This window comes from Calidris pugnax, unplaced genomic scaffold (assembly GCF_001431845.1).
Source record: "Calidris pugnax isolate Ruff unplaced genomic scaffold, ASM143184v1 scaffold63, whole genome shotgun sequence".
In the NCBI taxonomy this organism is placed as follows: Eukaryota; Metazoa; Chordata; class Aves; order Charadriiformes; family Scolopacidae; genus Calidris; species Calidris pugnax.
Genome location: NW_015090852.1, coordinates 1207787 through 1229081, shown reverse-complemented (window position 1 = coordinate 1229081; position 21295 = coordinate 1207787). Strand labels below are relative to the sequence as shown.

The window sequence follows — 21295 nt, the reverse complement described above, 5'->3', positions numbered from 1 at the left end:
TTGACACTGAAGGAACCATTACTAGGTTGATATCATCAGAGCATTCAATGTCATTATCTATGTAGAAATGACAGGCAGAACAATATATCAAAAAGAACTCATACTTAACTGAAGGACTCGAAGAGCTCAAAGTGAACGAGTCCGATGCATCACAAAAGCCTCCGCTGGAAGCTCTTCATACAGGCACAGCAGGAGAAAAAAAACCTCACTGTATTTTGTTGTTTACATTCAGCGCTGAAAAAGAAGTACTTCAAGGATCAAAAGGCAACACAAAGCACCAAGTTATAGAAAATAATAAATATAAGCTTGCCGGATTTTCTAACTCCTTTTATGCTTGAAAAAGGACGATAATATGGGGGTGAATTACGAGGTTTGCGTACTTTCTTCTTTATACTTGGACCTAACCACTAATTTTTTCCTTATCTTTTTAATTTGAAGAAACTACTTTACTCATATTTTCCTCAGCCACTTTTATGCAAACAAAATGGGAAGGGGACCAATGGCTTACCCCTTCTGAGACTGGCGGGAGACCTAACAGGAGCAGCCGGCTCTCTCACAATCATCCAAATGCATTATTAATTTTAAGTAAACCACTTCTTGGGAGCATTACCCTGATGTGCTATTAGAAAGTCTTCAGCTCAGTGAGCTTTGTCTAGAGACTATTTTTTTACAGTGGTTTTGATATTATAAGCTTCTTTGAGTGCAAGGGACTGTTCTGTCTGCATGGAGCCCCACCAAAATCCCTGGGGCTCCACTTCCACGTACACCCATCTACAGCCCTGGCAGTACCAGGATGTCCATGATTTAGCCTGCCCAGCATTTTTCTTGGTCTGTCTGGGAGACACAGCTTTACCTCCACACATCATCAGTGTCAAAAAGTATGATTTAAATCAGGGTAACGGATATGCTTTTGCCAGAAACCCTGGAGCAGATGTGCTCCGACAAGTTCTCCCTTGATTGTTTTATGCGTTTATGACCCATTGGGAAGGGCCCTGGATATAATCTCAGCAGAGCCAGCTTCATCTACAGCCTGACACTACTGCTGTTGCACAGCGAACACGATGCTTGCATCACCACACTCGAGGAACAGCTTCCCCCGAAATCTTATAACCATCTACCTACTTAATTTGACAGCTCTCATTTGGCCCAATACGACTGGAACAGCAGCAGCACAAGGAATAGGATTTAAGCAAAATGCTGTTTATCAGACATTTATTAAACACCATAGTAGCAAGCATGCTACGTCTCTGTATAATGGCTAGCAGATACTCTCAGATAACCAAATGGCTAATACATTTATCCTGAAATAGTTTCCTTATTCCAACACCTCACAAATTAAATCCAAAGCTGTGCGCAAAAATCTTACGGGTAGACATTATACAAAGTATTCTGACTCCTAAAAGTAAGTAATAATATACAGATGTCTCTGACAATATGTAAACCAAGATTTAACACAAAGCCTGGGGCATATTTCACATTGGCTCTAAGTTGGTGCGTTCATGCCACATTGGTTCTGCTCTTTGTCATCTTACACGCACAGCTTCAACCCCTTTTTGAAAAACGTTTTCTAGAACAGGGACTGAAAGCACCACATCTCCCCTCCCTCTGTCCACTCTCCAAATATGCTTTGAGGTTTATAAAGAAGTAAGTTTCATACACAGGGCTTTATGTACAACCTTGCTTCCAGCTGACCAGTACCGCAGGCAAGAGACAGCAGGAATGGGTTCACATTGCTCTATAGCTGTGGTATTCAGAGACTACTAGAAGGAGGAGTCTAGGTTAAATTAAAACTGAGCAAGTATATGGAGAACATGATACTTATTTTCTATCTGGCACTAGTGAGTGTCAAAGGGGTTCAGCAAGAAAGGATGCCAAATGTGCTGCTGAATATGGTCTCTCCAAGCTGTTATGCCTGATACATCTCAGGGCATGGACACGATGGCTATGAAGTATCTCCATGTATCTGACTCCTCGCCCATGAGCAAAAGCTGGATCCTTTCTAGAAGGACCAAGATGACTCTTGAGTCATTCAACTGCTCTCCAGTCTTTAAGAGATTTTTTTTCTGCCATGGAAGGTGGGGCTGTTGAGAGCTCCCCTGTAATCCCTTCTGCTCTCAAGCCAAGGTCTTTGGGTCAAAACAAGATTAGAAATAGCATTGGTATGTGTTACTTTTTTAATTACTATTTAGTCTTACCTGAGAAATCCCTACAGCTCATAATGGTGCTGATTGTGGGCCTGTTTGGTAATCCGGATTACTGAAATAGTTAACATAAAAATGTAAGCTTCTGAAGGAGGGTAATTTTAAACATACTTTTCAACATATATCTCAAATATTTTTATTATCAGAAGAGTTTTCATTTTCATTAACCTACATTTTGATGCACTACATCACAGAAACGAAGAGATTAATAGAAACATTTTCATTATTACAGCCATTGTCACACTGCATGAAATTAAGCAAATGAAATTGTAAAGCTTTCAATACGTGAGACAGTCACTGAGGGTCAGAAGTTACTTACCTTGCGAAATGTCCACTCCTCACCTGCAGGCTGTAGGTTTACCCTTTCCTCTGAAGCCTCTGGTACAGGTACCAGAGATCAGGTGTTAGAACAAAACCAGCACTAGTGTAACATTATAGATTTCATTCTGAGGTGAGAGCAACTTCCTCAGGTTTTAGCAACTGCCCATACACAGGATTTTGGAGATGCAGCACAAGTCAAAAGTTCGTAAAATGCTTGCTATCCTCAAATCAATAAATAGATCACAATTATCCCATTTAAATTGTCTTGAATACATCTCAGGTACATGTTTATGCGCATGAAAGAGCATGCTGCCGTTTCAGCATTGGGAACTCAGAATTTGCATATGCTTTTCCCAATTCCATCATATAACACTACTGAGCTATTCACAATACCATACATTCTTCTCTAAGCCACCGCTCTGGGATTGCTCCTGTGTGAGGCAACGGCTCCCTCCTCCCACGCTTGTTTGCTGTATCTCCATACATCTTCACCGTAAGAATGAGCTGCTTTCTATATTCCAGGCAGTTGTTCTAAAACATGACAGAAATTCTGCAGAGTCAGGTAGTGAGCAACACGCACCAGTTTACCCTCAGCTGTAACATACATCTTCAATATGCAATGAATTATTTATATGTTTAGCTATAATATTTGACCTTAAAACAGTTCAGCTTCTTATCTCTTTTCCATAATGAAACTAACACATTTTCCTACCTGAGAAGAAAATGAAGGGTGTAATAACACTTTGCTGTTAGCTGTGTTCCTGTATGAGGTCTCTCTTCACCTTGCACTCATTTTACATGCTTTGCCACACATAAAACACTCCCACTTTCTTAATCTGAAAAAAAAATATGCTTTTATTTTTCTCTTTACAGATCTCCTTCTGAACGTTTCAGAATAAAAATTGCACCATCTTATACACTGGAACTTTTCATCAGGTCCCTTACTTGCTCTATCCATTTATACAGATTACACACAAACTGCTGCTTTGAAAGAGGAAGATGAAGACTATAGTAAAGGCTGGTTTTGCACAGCAGCAACTCACAGCCTCCTGTACCAGCTGTAGGAGACAGGCAGAAGGTTTTACTTTGGAACCTCACCTTGTCCTCAAGTACCAAATTGAACTAAAAATGGGGAACTGAAAGAGGCAAAAACCAGTGCAAAGATAAATGTTACCTATGTAAGGATGTATGTTGCAGTAATAATGCTCCATGTAAGCAAAAACTAATAAAAACATTACTTACAAGTTAGAAGCACGGATCCAGTTTTCTGTATTCAATTTATTTGCTGTTATAAAAAACATATCTCCCCACTGTTCAATCAAGGCATACAGTTCATGCCAAAACGTTATCTTCTGCTTACATCTGGATATCATCTGCTTACATTTTTATTACTTAACATTCTCATTTACAAAAACTTAGCCTAATACAAAAAAAGAGAAAAGCTCATCTCTTCTCAGCTTGCTTCTTTCATGCATCTGTGGTTTGGTTTCTCTGTTTCTCCCACAGATGTGAAGTCCCCTCTTCCCCCAGTGTGGCTCCTTCACACGCAGAAAGGAAAAAAAAAACCCAACAAACCAAAGATGAAGTTACGAAACCAAGGCAGTAATTCATACTTCTTACAATTTCAAAAGGAACATTCAGTTGATGGACTCACTAGCACATACACCTGATTAAAGAGAGCAGGAAGTATATCCACAATGAAAATCATTCCAGTTGGGAAGTAAGGAAGAGATGAGTTGCCTTCCCCCTACCTGTCTTCTCACTCTGAATTGGAGGCCCTCTCCTGTAAGCAGCAGCCCAAGAGACAAGAACACAAGGAAAGAGGCCAAAGCAACCCTTGACATGTTCCTTGATTTGAAAATAAATACATAAATAAAAAATGCTTCCAGGAACTCTCAACTTCAGCCACTTCTAACAGACATTGCAGAAAGATCATAGAATGGTTAGAGTTGGAAGGAACCTTAAAGATCATCAAGTTCCAACAAGACCAGGTTGCTCAAAGCCCCGTCCAGCCTGGCCTTGAACACTTCCAAGGATGCTATAGCCCTTAAGTATTTAAAGGCAAGAAAGTACACGGAAGACAGAAGTCCCAGATAAACAATGAAGCCTCAGAGGAGGGTGCCAGACCCGGAATCACGAGCATTGCTGTAAACAGAGATGCAGTTGAATCAGGGGAGAAAAAGCCTTTTCCAAAAAGAGGCATCTGAACCAAGAAACACTTTACTCTGTACCTCTCAACTTGCAGTCTTGGGCTCCTGCCTGAGAGCACGGACTAAGCATCTGACTTAACAAAGCATCTCATCAGAAAATCTGCTTGCCAGAAATTGATGAGTACAAAAAAAGCTTTGAAAAGGAACAACAAAAGGAAAATAGCAATCACCAGCCAATTAATTCTGTGTTTCTTTTTACACTATTGAGCACAAAGCATTTCCTCAAACACAGTAGTGCAGGAATAAGAAAAAGGGGGGTTACAAAAATCTACTTTATTCCTTCTTTCTTTGTAAATACATTTGAAATGAATGTGCCATTAAGGAGAAAAAAAAAAAAGAAAAAAGAAAAAAGAAAAGGAGCTCAAGCTCCCAATCTGACAAGCATTTCACCACCTCACCCCACAGCATTTCCCACTAGAGATGGGCTCTGTGATTGTGTTCAGTAAGGATTAGAAGAATTAAAAAGACACAGAAAGCGGAGAAGCAACATCAAAAAAAAAGTTAATGCAGTACAAGGCTTTGCATAATAATAATTTGTTCTTCATTTTCAATTTGTGTTCCGTGTAGTTGCTCTTTGTGTTAAGAACCAATCTGCTTGATGACTGCTTTCAGTCAATTATTATATTATTATATTTACTATATAATGCAATTTTTCAATGAGAAATTAAAACTTCAGACACAGTCTATCTTTTAAATCATTTATTTCAGTAGGAAAGATTTTTGAAACCTGTACTTAAATTCATTTAAACTAGCTTATGCAAACACACAATTTTCACACACACACACAGAATAAAGTATTAAAAAAGTTGAAGAAAAAGGCTAGACGACAGCCAAACTGCACATCACTCAATGAGATCATAGTGCAACCCCTCTATCCCTATAACACCTCACGCCAGCAGGGAATATTAAAAATGGCTTGTGTTTACTGCATGACAACATTGATCCCCCGTCCAGTGATGGTTGGTCCTTAAGGGATTATTATAAAACATATATATGATTTCCTGGTGCTTTTCAGACTTCAGTACAGTAGTATGTGAATGGATATGCTCCTGTACACAAGGAGCTAGAAGTGCCTGTAAACAAGGCACCCTAGAATCTTTTATTTCAATATTTCATCAATTTATACTGCTTTTCAATTTCATCTGTGAACAGCTTTGGAATGGTAAGAAATACCTTCAGGAAACACATGTGAAGGCCAGAACCTACCCAAATAAAGAGAAATAATGTGCTAATCAAACACACAAAGGAAACGGAACGTTTATGATGCTTTTAGTCATTCAAGAGCAAGATCAGGCTAACAGCCATAACCACGCCACGATCTGCAGGACCGTGAACATTTCATTTACATTTCATACACCTTTTTTCTTAGCAACGTAACTTCAAGAAAACCTGTTAGCTCTGCTCTGCTACAGGCATGGCTAAACTAATTTGTCCTTTCTCCTTTGACCTAACTCTTCTATTGTCTTTGAATATCATTAGACAGCAAAAGATTGATTTTCAAATTATCCTTCCCTTTCCAACATCTGAATTTATAAACACTAAAGTAAAACTGCTGTTTTCATAAGGATGTGTTCCAGGAAAACAAATATTTAATTGCTTAAGAACAATACATTCTTACTTTCATTTCCCCTTTCAAAGCTTATAAAGTCTTGCTACTAAAACAATCTCTAGCAGTTGTTTCGGTGAGGGATAGTACTTTCTACATAGTGTTGGCACTAGAAATACTATATACAAAACTGAGCTTCTGAGATATTAAGAAAGAATAAGATTTATCCAAGCCTTCTCTTTTCCCAAACAGTTTTTTTCCTGTAGTATTTATTTTACATTAATTAAAAGCTCCTAAGAAGTAAATCTCATAAGAATGCTCTTCAATGTTTAAATCAAAATGGGAGAGAGGAAAGCAGGCTTCTTTCTAATTATGTAAGTTCTTAAGTTCACGTGGTCTAGACCATGACTTGGACTACCCTTTTCAATTTATCCTCCCTACAAAATCTACTTAGAGACATATCAAAATAAAAATAAATTAATTTTGAAGAAGTCTGAGCTGCTTCTGACAAAAGCTGAACAAGCCCAAGCTACCTCTGCTTTTTTCTGAATAAAAGGCTAAACAAACACAGAAAAAAACCCAAAAAACCTAAAGTAACTCAAGCCACAACTATTTTACATTGACCAAAACAATTAACTTCTGCAGAAATGCAGTGAAATAATAAGGAATGTTACCCCTTGGTACATCAAGGACACAGTATGCAAGTTTGCCATTGTGATACTCTCAGCACTGAAATAAAGGAATTGGTCTTCAAGTTAGTAATAAGGCACTGACAAAAGTCCTCCTTAAATCCAAACACTCACCCTCTTGATGCATTACAAATTAGAATGATGGTTTAAAAAACCCAACCAAATAGATAACCCCTACAAACAAATTCAACATCCACTTGTACAGATTCTTTTAATGACATTCCCAAGCCAAATCATCTTAGGCACAAGTCACTTTTAGAGAAAATTAAACAAGGGCAATACTTACACAATAACAAAATTTAAAAAATTTGTCCTTGTAGCAAGAATAAGTAATTAACTGATGTCATTTAGTACCAGCCCTGGTGTCTTGATGCTTGCAATGGGCATCATACTATAGCCAGCCACAGAGAAGATTGAACTACTAATGCTGGTGAGTTAGAATATCAAAAAAAGAGACAAAGAATGAAGAAAAATGCCACTGACAGAACAAGAAGAAACAACATCCCGTGATTTATCTTATCTTGATTTGGACAAGATTTGCTACAGTTAACCAAAACCACAAGATCAATTTGCTTTTTATCAAAAGGGACCTCACCACCTCAAGTGCCTTCACAGCATGAAAAATGTGCAATTACTTCTGCTGAAAGGGAAAGCATTTCCTTTTAACATTTGTTATGTCTGATACTAATAGAGGAGGACTATTGTTGAGAATGTATAAATGCAAATAAAGGAGGCTGATGTTGCAAGAAAAATTAGATTAGATGAATTTACTCCTAGTGAGGAAAAGATAACTAATGAAATCCTGCTGTGTTTTTTTTTATGCTTTCTTTTGCTTCCAATATGTTTTCAAATACACATACTTTATAAACACTCCTCTTGGTAAAAGTTCAAGTGTTCTGTTCAAGTTGGGTTTTGAGGAAGAAAGTTATTCAGCTGACTCCCCAAAAGAGACACCGATTCCTCAAGCCGGAGGCTAACACATCTGCGTAACTAGGAGGCTGCTTAATGTGCCAACTGCAGAGTTGACAAATAATGTCTGCCATGACAGTATTTTCTTTTTCAGATCTTTCTTCAGTAGGATATAGTTTCTCACAGCAGTTTAAAAGCACTAGCAGTAAGACAACTTTAAAACTGGGTGCTAAAACTCATTAAGTATTTAGGTGCAAGCCTTTAGTACTGGTAGTTTTAATGCCTCTAACTTGCACCTAAATACTTAATGAATCATAACAGACAGTAATAATCCTGTGCCACGAAATGTCTACAGAATTAAGTACGTGTCTGTGATGAGCTATGCTTACTCAAATTACGAGAATTTTTCAAAAGTTAAGTTTCCTGACTTTCTTTCTAAGAACACTGGAGTAGAAATCAGGTTTGAAAAACCTAGTCAAAAATAGTACCGATTAAGTTAGGAAGACAAAAGCTAGCAATTAGTATTCACCAACCAGTGTAATGTTACGTATTTTAATGCACTGCACCAATTTCATAAACCAGACATTCCCTGTTGGTCAGTCTTTACCAAGACTGCTAAGCAAAGTAGTTAGCAGTCAGCAGGTAATTAACATTTTTCATGTGAAGCCTTGCTATGAAGATTTACTCCAAATACTTTAAGGGGCATCTTCAGTTTCAAAATCAAAATGTTAAGAATTAAAGTGACAAATATTACTTGAAGTATTTCAGCAGTTGTTAACAAGATATTAAGAATTAAAGTGACAAATATTACTTGAAATATTTCAGCAGTTGTTAACAAGATAAAGAATCAGACCAATACATTAAAAATAAAAATCAAAAGAGAAACTGCCAACTATCTGGAGTAGCCTTGATGACAGCCTTACCTGAATACCATGAGCTCATTGCTGTCCTTGTTTTCTCAGCACTGGTTTTAATTAGTTAATTTTTTAACCCCCTATTTTAAAAAGAGCATTACTACTTTTCTTTTTTAAACAGTGTATTTGACTTGCGTGAGTCTTTCCAAAGCTTAGCTGAGGCAGCTTTCCCTCAGGGAACAAAACCACCACCTCTTTCTGAGCACCATTTATCTCAAAATATATAACACTCCAGTACTTCTGTGTTGCCCTGTAGGACTACGTGGCTCGACAGGAGATAAACAACAGGAAAGCACCGAACTACTCATTGTAACAAATGCCAATAAAGTTTTCTGTGTTGTCGTTAACCACTCCAGTTATTCTGGCCAAACATTTGAAGAAACTCCTCCTACAATATTCCTCCTCTCCCATGAAAAACAGTGCATCTGAGGGTAGAAAAACAAGGAAGAGTAGGAGGCCTAAGAACAATGAAAGCTGGTAACAGCAACAATTCATTAAATGATAATTTGTGAACAGTTTTCCCCACCATCTTCCTACCATAAAAACCTAACTCAAAACAGCTGAAAAAATAAAAAAACCCCTATAATAAATGACACCTTCTGACCTGGCTCTGTCTTTAGCAAAGCTGCGTGATGTCAGGCTGTGGCTCCCAGTTGCATGTCTTCTTTCACTAACAGAAAAACAGATACAGTTATGCTGCAATGTACCTAAAATAGCTTATTTAAAAATTCAAAATCCACAGGCTATCATCCACAATGCTTAGAAAAGTACACACATTGTTAAAAAACATTTAAGTTGTTGAGAAGAAAGACACATTAAGTAATTTTTAAAATTAAAAAAAAAAACCAAACTAAAGTTGTGCAAAGTCTACTACAGTAACACTGCTGGCTATGAAGATGTTGTCTTTACTATACACCCAACATGGGTAAACTTGGGAGATGTGTGAATTGCAGAGGGACTCAGCACAAGCAACCCCTTCCCAAAATACATGACTTCAGGATCAGAACAGACTATTTCTTCTCCATCATAATAACAAAAAAATAATAATTGTAAAGGGACACAAATTCCCGTGGTGCTTGTGGTATAATTCTGACAGAAGCATCCTTCTACTGTTTTCTTTCCACCAAGAGCCAATTCACAAGAAAACATAAACCTACCTCTTACCCTTACTATATAACACCAACCGGTTGGGCATTTTGTGTTTTGTTTTGGTTTTTTACTGTGAGATTTGATTATCCTTCTTTTTTGCTCCCCTCTTCCCCCCAGAATTAAGAAATTAATAATTTCTGTTAAGAGATTAATTTGACTCTGGAAAAAAAAAAAAAAAAAAAGAGTGAATTTATAGGCTTCTACTCAGATGCAATAAACAAACTGTACATTTTCAAAATAATAACTACTCGTAGAAACCTTTATTGATAGTCAGAGAACTCTGCCACAGACTGGTAGGTAGCTTGCTTCTTTTTAAAAAGGAGTATTCATGGTGGAATCTGCAAGCGTATTTACGGCCACTAAACCACAATGTCAATGGAACAGTTACTACTTTTTCACAGACTTCAAAGTTCTGATATCGGAGTCATATTTTGGACAAAGTTTCCTTGCTTTACAAAGATCATATTTTTGAAGATTAAAGAAAGACTAATCATCCAGGAGACTATATCTAGGTGACATCAAGGAAACCCAAATAAAGCAAGAATCGAAGTCTTTAGCATAAAACACACATATAAAGCATGGCTCCCTTTTTACAACCACAATGTTTTTCTCTGTGAGTAATTTCAGTGAGCAAGAATTATTCCTGTCAAGGATGGAATTTTGATAGTCCCACACCTTTTCTCTCCTTAGGTTATCCTACCTTCTAATAAATTGATTATTTGCCTGAAGATCAAAAGAGCTTCTGTACGTAAGGTCTGCTTTAGGCCACGTTATCATTACCACACAATGTCAACTACTTTGACCAAGACAGATACTGAAATCAATTATTGCCAAATGAGAACATGAAAGCTTGAAACTGTGCCTCTATCTTTTTGTAACATAGAACTTTTAAGTGATATTATAAAACGTCATACACTGACAGTGGTCCCTAACAGATAATTAACAGATACCCAGAGAAGTAAAACGTCAAAAAGAACTATATCCAGGTGTTGGGGTTGTTTTTTTTTTTTGTCATTCAACCTTTATACGTAGGAGAGTGACAGGTGTAGAAACAAATGGGAAGAAAACACTCAGTTCTGACCCAACAGTGCTTTCAATTTTGTCTCTTCCACACACACCGATCACCCGAAACACGTGAGCTATGTTTTGAACCAGGAATTAGGTAACAACATACCAAAACGACTTTTGGTGTGTTAAGTGCTCAGCCTTTGTGCCACTCACAGGGAACACGGCTCCCATACAGTACTAAGGTTTGCAAGCTTACTGCTATTTTAAACTTGCAGTTGTTACATTTCTGATATTGTAGGTCTGACAGAAATAACGTTGCTCCAGGCTAAGTGTGCCTGGGACAGGCTCCCATTGAGAACTCCTGGTACAGTCTAAACAACATCTCTAAAATGTGAAGTACCTCTTTTACCCAGTTCATACGTAGCTTTTGATACAACTTTTAAATACCAGTTTACTTGCTTCCTTAAGAATGCCTAAAAAGGTGAGTTATTTTCAAAATTAGTATAAAGTTAAAAGAAACTCAAACTAGATACAATCTATTTAACTCAAGCACAGCACCGCCAGAAATTTCACACACACTATTTGGTGTTTCATGTTGTTTTTCCTTTCACTCTTTAAGGCAGTGGTTTCCACAGGTCAGTTCAGAGAATATAACGAAGCATGGTCCATGGCAATTCATGTTGCAACTCCATTTTTAATTTGGGGGACTCTACTCCCCAGCCATTAGTGATTTTGTTCAGGGCTCCAGAGTTCAGAGATCGAGTGGACAGGCTCTGTTCTGGCACAGAATACAGCTGGCACATTTTTCATCAGGACCTCGTTCTCAAATATGAGATGATTCAAATTGTTCTTTTTTTTTTTGTTTTGAATTAGCCTATTATTCAAAGGTCATCAAGTTGGCAGGAACCTGAAAACAAAAATATAAATGATAGCAGATTTTACTTTGGGTAGTAACTACTTACATTCCACCATTTCACAGACTAGCCACCTGTTTAAATGCACATCGTTAATGCTCATTCTGTCTCAAAAAAAGGGAATGAGGAGTGCAACTATCATTCAGCAGTACAAGTATACTTAGAGCTGTGGAAAACCCAGGTATAACCAAAATATTAAACTGCTGTGTGGTTTATAATTTTATTATATGACCTTAGATCTTATTAATTTTGATGACATTTAAGATTTAACTTGTCAGCAAGACAACCTTAACATGATAAATCTCAGCACCAAGCTACACAAGCAGAACCTTCTCACTTGAGTCCCAGCTAGAGAATTCTTGGCACACAGGTCAGTGATTGATGTAGGCCCTCTAGTATTTTTAAGACTAATTTAAAAAAAACGAGGCATAAACACTTGCCTGCACTTTTCCCATAGGAAACCTGAATGCCTGCTGCAGACATCACTCCCTTTCATGAAGATTAAAGCTAGTTTGCATTACATTAGCTTATACTCCGATTTTCTCCCCATCAGGAATTTGCCTGACAGCAACATCCCTTATTTACTCAGGTTATTAAAGAGCCACCACATTCCTCATGACTGTCAATAAATACCCAGTTTGGTCACATTTGAAGCAGGCATTTCTTGTTTTGCATTTACCATTTGCCTGCAGAAGCAAGAATGATCAACTGGGCTAAAGTTCCACCATTAAAAAAAAAACACTATTAAAATAGTTCCCAATATTATTCAACTGGGTAGATGTCCATATTTTATCGAAAGCACATTTAAATATCCAGTCTTTCTTAGGCAGTCATGCTGCTAAAAAGCAAGATCTTCCATTTTAAACAATACTACAAGGGATGTTTCTAGAGAAAGCACTACTTGGGAGTCAAATCATGATAAAGAGAAAAACGTTACAATATTTTTTTTTTATTATTTATTTTTACTGATTCATTAAGCCAATCTTTATAACCTAATGTTTGCATGAAGCCCTGCTTTTCCTATGGGAGCAGCTATGCTGCAAGAACCTGATTCATTAAGCCAATCTTTATAACCTAACGTTTGTATGAAGCCCTGCTTTTTCTATGGGAGCAGCTATGCTGCAAGAACCCATATAGTACAACTACACAACATGCCAGAAAACAAAATATGCAACGAATTATGGTAGCAGGCTTTTTGGCGTTTAATGGTAGGTCTTTTTTTCATTAATCCTCCCCTCCTTTAAAAAAAAAGAAAATCTCCTATACTTATCTTCACTTTGCTGTCATATTTTCCACAAGAGGCCCCGCCAAGATCCATAAGCCTGCTGCTTTTGCACAGGCTTGGGGCTGAATGCTTTAAACAAGTTTGCATTAAATAGTATTGTTAAGCCTTATTGAATAGAAGCTGTCCTCAGAGGGCAGTTTTCAGGATTGAATGGAAGTCACCACTTTCTTGCAAACTCTTTGCCACTATTTGCTACTATTCCCCCATTCTCCAGCCAGCAAGACAATTTCCTCTTCTTTGCACTGTCTCAAATACTTTCAAGGGAGTTTCTGCAACCCTCCTTACTCCTTAGATTTCTCTCAGAAACAGAACTGAACAAGAAAGCCCAGGAAGATCTGGAAAGGTCCTTCTGTTGCCCCTTGAAATTCAGTCATACTTTTCCTCTGGGAACTCCATAAACAAATGTGCAAAGGAGAAAGGAGATTTCAGGAAGACAAAGTGGTAACTTAACAAGGATTTTGCTGATTAAAAAGGTCAGTAAAAATTTACATAGGAACAAAATTTAATAGGATTTGGAGTAGTCTTATCTTCCTTTTTAATTCATGGAAAATTCTACTTCTGCTTTCAAAGTTTGCCAAATGTACCCTGCACTAAACTGTGTTTTATTTGGATTTTTTTAAAATACATTTTAGAAATACATACAAACAACAGAAAACACAAATGCCCAAGACCTGACAATATGGCACTATGGGAAAGTTATGTGGAAATATTGAATGCTATGGTTTACAGCTTTTTATATAACTGTAAAATAGCCTCTTAAAAATGGGCAAAACCAAATATACTGCCACTTGGACAGATATTTTAGAGCATTCCTTCCATTTCCCCAATTGCTTTAAATTAGCTGTAACATAGCCCCAAATTGTTCTTAATTACCACAGAAGCTCTGAGCACTTGTTTGCAAGGGAACAAACAGGAAAGCTAGAGCAAATCAATAAGCATGTAAAATCGATATACAGGCTGCTCAGAGTAGATTGCTCTTCATACAAAGCAATCAGTTACAGCTGAGTCATCTTGAATATCCATCAGTTCTGAGCCCCTAACAGCTCATATTTCTTTTCAATGTCAGCTCTCACCTGTTGTCTGTTGCTTTGGCAGGCAGCACTCAGGTGTTTAAACCAGAGCATTGCATTCATTCTGTTTCCAGCTTGAAACTTATATGAATTTCCTAAGTAAGAAAGGTAGAGAGAAAAAAAAAAGATAAAAGAAATACAAACAATACTACACTTAAAACCCACATGTATTCAAGTTAACTCTAAATTAAAGCATTACTAAAAGATTTAATAGCAGAAGGTTCATATAACTTTACACTTTGTCTGGCATAGGTGCAACTTAATTATTATTTGACCTAGTACAAGAGAAGTTTCAGCTTGCCTGTCTTCCTTTCCAACATTCTAGATTTCAACTAACACCAGCGTCAACTAGAAAAGAACAAAACATTTCTCAGAACCATACAACAAAAATGTTTTTGTTCATTGCCATTAGTGCAATTTGTTGATAATATCGTTTCATATTTCTTATGAAGTGCAAGATAGCACTGAAATACTACATCTGAAAATAACTGAAAATTGTTTGTAAACATAGATACATTTCAGACTAGTATTTTCAGTGTCTGGTGTTACACAGTGCTTGCTTGGGTTCAGAAAGGCCAAGTATTACAAAAACATTTCAGGTTGCTGTTGCTGAATTTAGGCTGACAAGCATTCATGATTTACACCATGATTCAGTGCTGCTAGAACAGATGCTTGGAAATAAAATGTACTAAGACTTGAAGTAGACAAAGCAATAAATGTTATTAATAACAGAAATATTAATAACAGAAATTTAATAATTTAATAATGTCTTTATTAGAACTTCTAATTATGCTTTTTCTGCATAGCTTGAAGTGCTATGGAAAAGTAACAATTTCTTCACAGTTTAAACTGAAACCAGGGTGTTATGTTGGAGTAACAGAAGTCAAGGCTTCTCTGCAAAACAGTCAAGATCTCTTAGGGTTGTTTTTTTCCTGGTAATAGCACTACCTTTGAACAGATGGTTTCGTTTTGTTTTTGTTTTTCATTTGCAGAAGAGAGAGGACTGGTCAAACACCTAATGTTAGCTGAATATTGAACTTTTTTTTTATTGTTACTTACATTTTCACATACATGAAAATGCCCCTGAGTGGTCTAAATATAGTTTAAAAGAACGCAAATAAATATTTCCAAGAAAAATCACAACTGAAGTTGTTAGAGTTGGGAGAATTCTTAGAACTTAATGAAGACTAAGGATTCTCCAGAGACAATTGTTCCCACAGCATTCTAAAGGCAAACATGACACGTTGGAGAGCAGCTGAATAAGTGAAAGGTAACATCCTTCGAATTTCATTTGGTTGCTTATGAATACCTCATCAAAGCAAATGTTTATTCTGGGAATCACTGCACCCTTGGTGCTAGAATTGCTTACCCTTCTCAGAATCAGTCAATAAGAAGAGATCGGGATGCTCAGGGTCATCTGCCATCATCACCATCCAGCCCACCACTGACACATTTTTACTCGGCGTGGATTTGAACTGAAAATACAAGCAGAGATGTAAACTGAAGTAAAACAAGAAGCTTCAGCTGGCCTGACTGCACAGCACAGAATAAGTATTCAAAAGGGCAGTTATTCTCAGTGACACTGTTAAAGACAGTGCTTCAAAGGATATTGAAAAATTAAATTAAATTAAGAAAATTAAATAATTTAATTAATTAAAATTAAGAAAATCTATGAATTTTATATGGAATTAGTGAAAATAGAACTTACCACAACAAATGATATTCAAAACAAATTAAAAGGAATATCACAATTCCCCAAAATGTGTCAACAGACATCTAAATTGCACTGTATGAATACAATAGCATTCCTCACCACATTATTGCACACATGTATAATAGAGTTCAAAAAAGTGCCTTAACGAATGCAAAGCTAATCCCACCACTGTTAACACGCAGAAGAACTAAACTTGTCTGTGCCATAATTACACAAATTTAACATGCATCAGTTATTATGATAGCCTGTAGTTACATATAACCAGTCCTGTGGACAAGATAACACAACTAAGTAATTAAATATCATGACCTGCTGAATGAAATTGATCAAACAAGGGTGTAGATTCAAGAAGCAAATGCACAGAACATAATGTGCTCATTTATTGACAAGATGTTAAAAACACAGAACATAATGTGCTCATTTATTGACAACATGTTAAAAACGATGGGGTTTTCCTGCTCAAGGTGTTTCTCACATATTGACATATAACTTAGGCCTCTTTAAGCACAATACCTGTCTCTGCTACACTAACCCCTCTCCTGAGAGCTCCTTGGTCCCTCTCTCCTTTTCATTCAGCTGGGTATTACTACTTTCTACTTCTCAGGCTTCTTCTCAGTTCCAGGCTACTCATTCATTAAATCCAACTCATTTCCAAACCACAAGCTTCCTTCCCCCTGGTCTCCTTGCTTATCTATTAATAGACCCTCCAATTCCCCTCTCATTACTTGCTCGGCAGTTCCATTCACTCCCCAACGCCTGATTCATTCAGTTTCTTTCAAGTCTTTAGTTCTCCTCTTCCCACATTCATAGACTTTTTTTTCCACCAAACCTAGCACTCTTAACCTTTGCAGTGCTTTACCTCACTTCTCTGTCCAGAAGGTCCTATCTGCTATATGCTGGTCCTTAACAGATGCATCTTTCTCCTATCATGTGAAACCCCTATTCTAACCTCTTTATAAATACAGTAATTTTGATCTCTCTTTAGTTACATTAGTAGAAACAATAAAGCTAAAACGATCTCATGGATGTTTTAAATCATTAAAATGATTTGATAGTTCTAGAATACTTTTATTCTTCATATGAATGTCACACAGCATATTTACAATATTAAGTGTCGAATGTCTTTTGTTTCATTTTAGAAAAATTGGTTTACCCTTACAAATCTAGAACTTGGGTTCAGCAAAAGGAAGCATTACTGCTAATAAGTTTGGGGGTATCACAAGCAAAATAAGAGTTTATGGGAATATTTTTTATGTGGGAATATAATTACTTTATGAATAAAATTCCAGTGCAAGTCTAACGTTGGTTATTCAAATTTATGCCATAGACTAGCTGGAGACCTTCAATGTCCAGTGAAGTTTAATGTCTGGGATGTGTGCAACAGGCTACATTTTAAACCTCAGTTTAAAATGCATTAGAACTTTAAATCAAAAAATGTTAGACCGACATTTGAAAAAAGAAGTATTTTAACCAAGTTTAAAATAATTTAAGAGTCTCTCTGTATTTTAGAAACTTTTGAATGCAGTATCTGAATACCGCCCTCTTTACATTGCTGTAGTTACACTTGAATGGAACTTGTGATGGAATGGTTCCTGCATGTTCAGATGACACTCATGTAATGTCAGTGGAAATATAAAAGCTTGGAAACTTTGAAGGGATGCTTGAACAGATAGTTTAAGTGCAAAATTGATGATGACTGTTCTTAGGAAAGACCTGCCTGCCAAACTTCAAAACTGATGCCATTTTTTTCTTTATATTACTATTAATAAACTGTGGGAAAAGACCATTCCTCATAAAACCTGTAGAACCACAAATACTAAAGTTAAGTAACTCTACTGCCTTTGGGGGGAGGACAGATTTGGTGGACACCTGATAAGAAGAGCAAGTAAATTATAAAGCTCCACCAGACAACATTTGTGTTGTGAGGGCTGGGTAATGTAACTTCTTTCAAAACAGAAACTAAAATTTCTTGGAAGATTCCAGTCATAAATGAAAAACATTAAGGAATTTTATCTGAAAGAAAAAATAAAGACAGAGAAAGAGAATAAAATAAGGATAGTCCTACAAAGCATTAACAGATCATTTTCACAGAGGTTGAAATTTGAGTCGCAAAAGTTTTAATAGGCTACAGGTCAACAATGCACCTCTTGAACTGCACTCATTTCTAGTTTCATGAAAATAGCATACTTGCAATTTCCTTAGTTATATATCCTAACAATAGGCATACAATACATGAAATTACCGTGCAATCAAAACTGCTAGAGCTCACTTTTTTCGTTTTATTCAAAACAATTAGTTAATCGTGGTACTTCTCCAAAAAGTAGAAAGCTCCACACAAGGAAAGTGTTTCCTGCCAGCATCAATCCGTCATCACTTGAAACACATGTCAGTTTTCCACCCCTGGGCACGGCTGGATTTGTATTCCATGTTTACATAGTCCCCCAGGGCAGCTCGTTCTCCACTGATGCATAGAGCCTTGCTAACAGCAAGTCTGCTTTGTTAACATGAAGGGAATGAAAGCTTCATTGTAATTTAATGTTCCTGGTTCCTCTTTGCTTTTTTTATACAGGCCACTGGAATGACAATCTCATTATACACATAGAAAACTACACAGCTCTGGTGCGAGGCTTCACATAACTACTTTTTTCTTCTTGTTGTTCTGAGCTCAAAGGCATTTACACATAAATCTTTGAACCAAAAACTGAATTAATCTGTGAACAGCCTGTTCACTCCAACCTTTTGGCACCTACAAATCTTCTCCTCCTCATCGCCTGTTGAGATTTTACAGCTTTCTAATATCCAAATACTTTTCTTGGTGGCTGAACATACTTCCTAGAATGACCACATTCTTTATCAGGGTATTTCAGTGAAAGTGCCTGAGCAACATTACCAACATTTCTAGTGCCAATAAATGGGTCTAATTCTGAATATAACATGCAATGGAAGACTTGGAATGAACAAGGGTTCATGCTCGAGCATGAAGACTCAAAAAATCTCTGTTGCTTTTCCAAGTACCTACAAACATGGAAAAATCTCTCCTGCATGCTATGTTGTCACAGAAATTGGCAAGATTTTTCCAGCCCAATCACTATGAACAGTTTTTTATGGGCATACTCACATTTTTCAGGGCGAATGCTTCCTTTAAGACTAATTTTAAGTTGGACATTTATATTCTAGCCCTTTTCTAAAGGCGTGCAACTGCTATAGTTTTATCACAGAAGCTTGTTTGTGGGTACCATTTCAGCATATGAGATGAAACCTTATGCATTATACACACATTCCTCTCACATTCTCCTGTACCACACGTCTGGGCTCTGACGTTCACGTGCTCGTTATAAACCATTTTCCATTACTCCAGTAATAACTAAACTTGTTCACTATTTAAAATACAGAGCTCATTATATTTAGTAGTCTTTTTTAGTAGATGCAGCACAAGAAAATTTGCCATATCTGTGTATCTACAGCACCTTCTTCCTTTGGACTGGATTCACATCTGGAACACACACTACACGGGATGCACTCCTTTGTCTTTGACCACAGGCATGAGAAGAGAAGGGAGGGGACTTCTTGCCCTTTTTGCTGGATTACACTAGGATTTTTATGAGCTAATTTTCCAAAGAGGTTGGCTATTATAAAGCCTGGAAGAGCTTTCAGTGTCAGTGCATTCCAAGTCCTCATTCTTAGCTGCCTGAAGCAATAGCAGCAGCAGAACGCTCAGAAGCATTCCTGTAATCAAGACACATTTACCATGAGAGCTCTAGCCAGGAAACTTTATACAGCAGACTGACTTTTTCATTGCCAGGGTTCCTTTCCATGTCACAGAGGCCTTGAGAAAGGAAGCTGAAAAGACAGATGTTTACATGGCTCCAAAAGATGCTGGGAATATTCTACTTAGGTAAATCTCAAATGAATCAATCTTTGAAAAAGAAACCTGCTTCAAAATAGACACCATCATCCTTCTTATCCATTTAATCTGGACAGTAACAAAACAAAGCCTAGATCTAGCCTCAAATTTCTGTATTTTGCAGAATGGACCTCATCTTTACAGACTCCAGAACAGAAGCTGAGGCTTTGTACAACAATCCTGAAGTGAAATGGATGGAAATCTAAGCCATCGATGGCTATGCTAGAAGTACAACACAGGTAGACTAGCTGAACAAAGTTACTGACCCCTTAATGGTGGCTGTTTAATAAACTAGAGCCTCTCCCCCTGAGCCTTCAACCTCAGTCTCCCACAGCAGTTACCAAGTAATCTTCCACCTTTATTTCAGCATAAAGATTATACTCTGTCTTATAATAATCTTTGGAACAGTAGTACGTTCGCATGCACTGTGAACATTTTGTTTAAAAAAAAAAAAGATAATCCAAACCATAGCTAATAGTTATTATTTTAAATCATGACTGCACCTGGGAAACCAAATTGGAGACCTGAGCTTTGTAGTGTGCTTTGCATCCACAATCAGAACAAAATACGTTTCCTGCCCTAACGAGCTAAAAGCAAGCCGACAGCTGCATACAGACGACAAATTCAAGGTTGTGCTGGATTGTTCAGTCCAATTCCACAGAGCCAACTGTTAAAAAAACAAACCTGCTCTAGCGGTCATTGCTTTTTACTGCTGCTACTCCATCTCCCTTTCCTGGGAATTGCGTTGCTCAGTATTTGCAAGCCATAATGCTAGCAGCCTTCTGATGGATAATCCTGCCAGCGTTATGCGCTTGAATGTCTCCTCGCCTCTACCTGCAAACTTCGTTACTGGTCTGTTGGCACAACTTTGGACAAATAAACATGAGAACATAAGGATGCGAGACAGATTTTTAGCTTTTTGGCACAAATCTCTGTTCACTAGTAATTTAGTTGTTGCAGGTATCAATATATCAGTGACTTGTGGAATATTAAAAGTCAATTCAATAGGCTCAGAAAATAATTTTTGAAAGAGCATTCTAAATGAAACGACGGCATTTCAAACCAGAAGTAAAGGCTTTTGCAGTAACAGAGACTCAGGAGGATCAGCTACCAGACTCAAATGTTTACATTTGCTACCTTTTTACTTAACTTACTTTTCCTAAAGAAATGACAAGGCTATTTAAATGATTAAAATTGTTATTCTGAACAAAACATATAAGCAAATGGACCACATAAAACCTCAATATACTTAATTTCCAAACAATAAAGTACTAGCTATGCAATTTTTCCAAGTTCTCTAAGCCCGTATGTTATTCAGATTGCTTTAAAATATTTATACACAATACTGAAAAAGCTTCTGATTGAGTAGGTACAAGTATGGTAAAGTCTTCCATCATTCAGACACTGTACAAAATGCATATTCTATTCCTAAAAGAAAACAAAATGCAATTTTGGCATAAA

At 37.1% G+C, this 21295-nt stretch overlaps 1 protein-coding gene across 8 annotated transcripts in view; it reads right to left on the bottom strand.

The window, feature by feature from the left end:
• Positions 1-10174: 10174 nt before the first annotated feature.
• Positions 10175-21295, bottom strand: part of RALGPS2 (Ral GEF with PH domain and SH3 binding motif 2) — a 164375-nt gene continuing 153254 nt past the window's right edge. For all 8 annotated transcript variants that reach the window (XM_014943459.1, XM_014943457.1, XM_014943458.1 and 5 more), the window contains 3 exons: positions 15586-15691; positions 14220-14311; positions 10175-11854 (listed from right to left, as the gene is read on the bottom strand). In XM_014943459.1, coding sequence (XP_014798945.1) covers positions 11825-11854; positions 14220-14311; positions 15586-15691 — 228 coding nt within the window. In that variant the 3' untranslated portion in view covers positions 10175-11824. The remainder of the gene's footprint in view (positions 11855-14219; positions 14312-15585; positions 15692-21295) is intronic.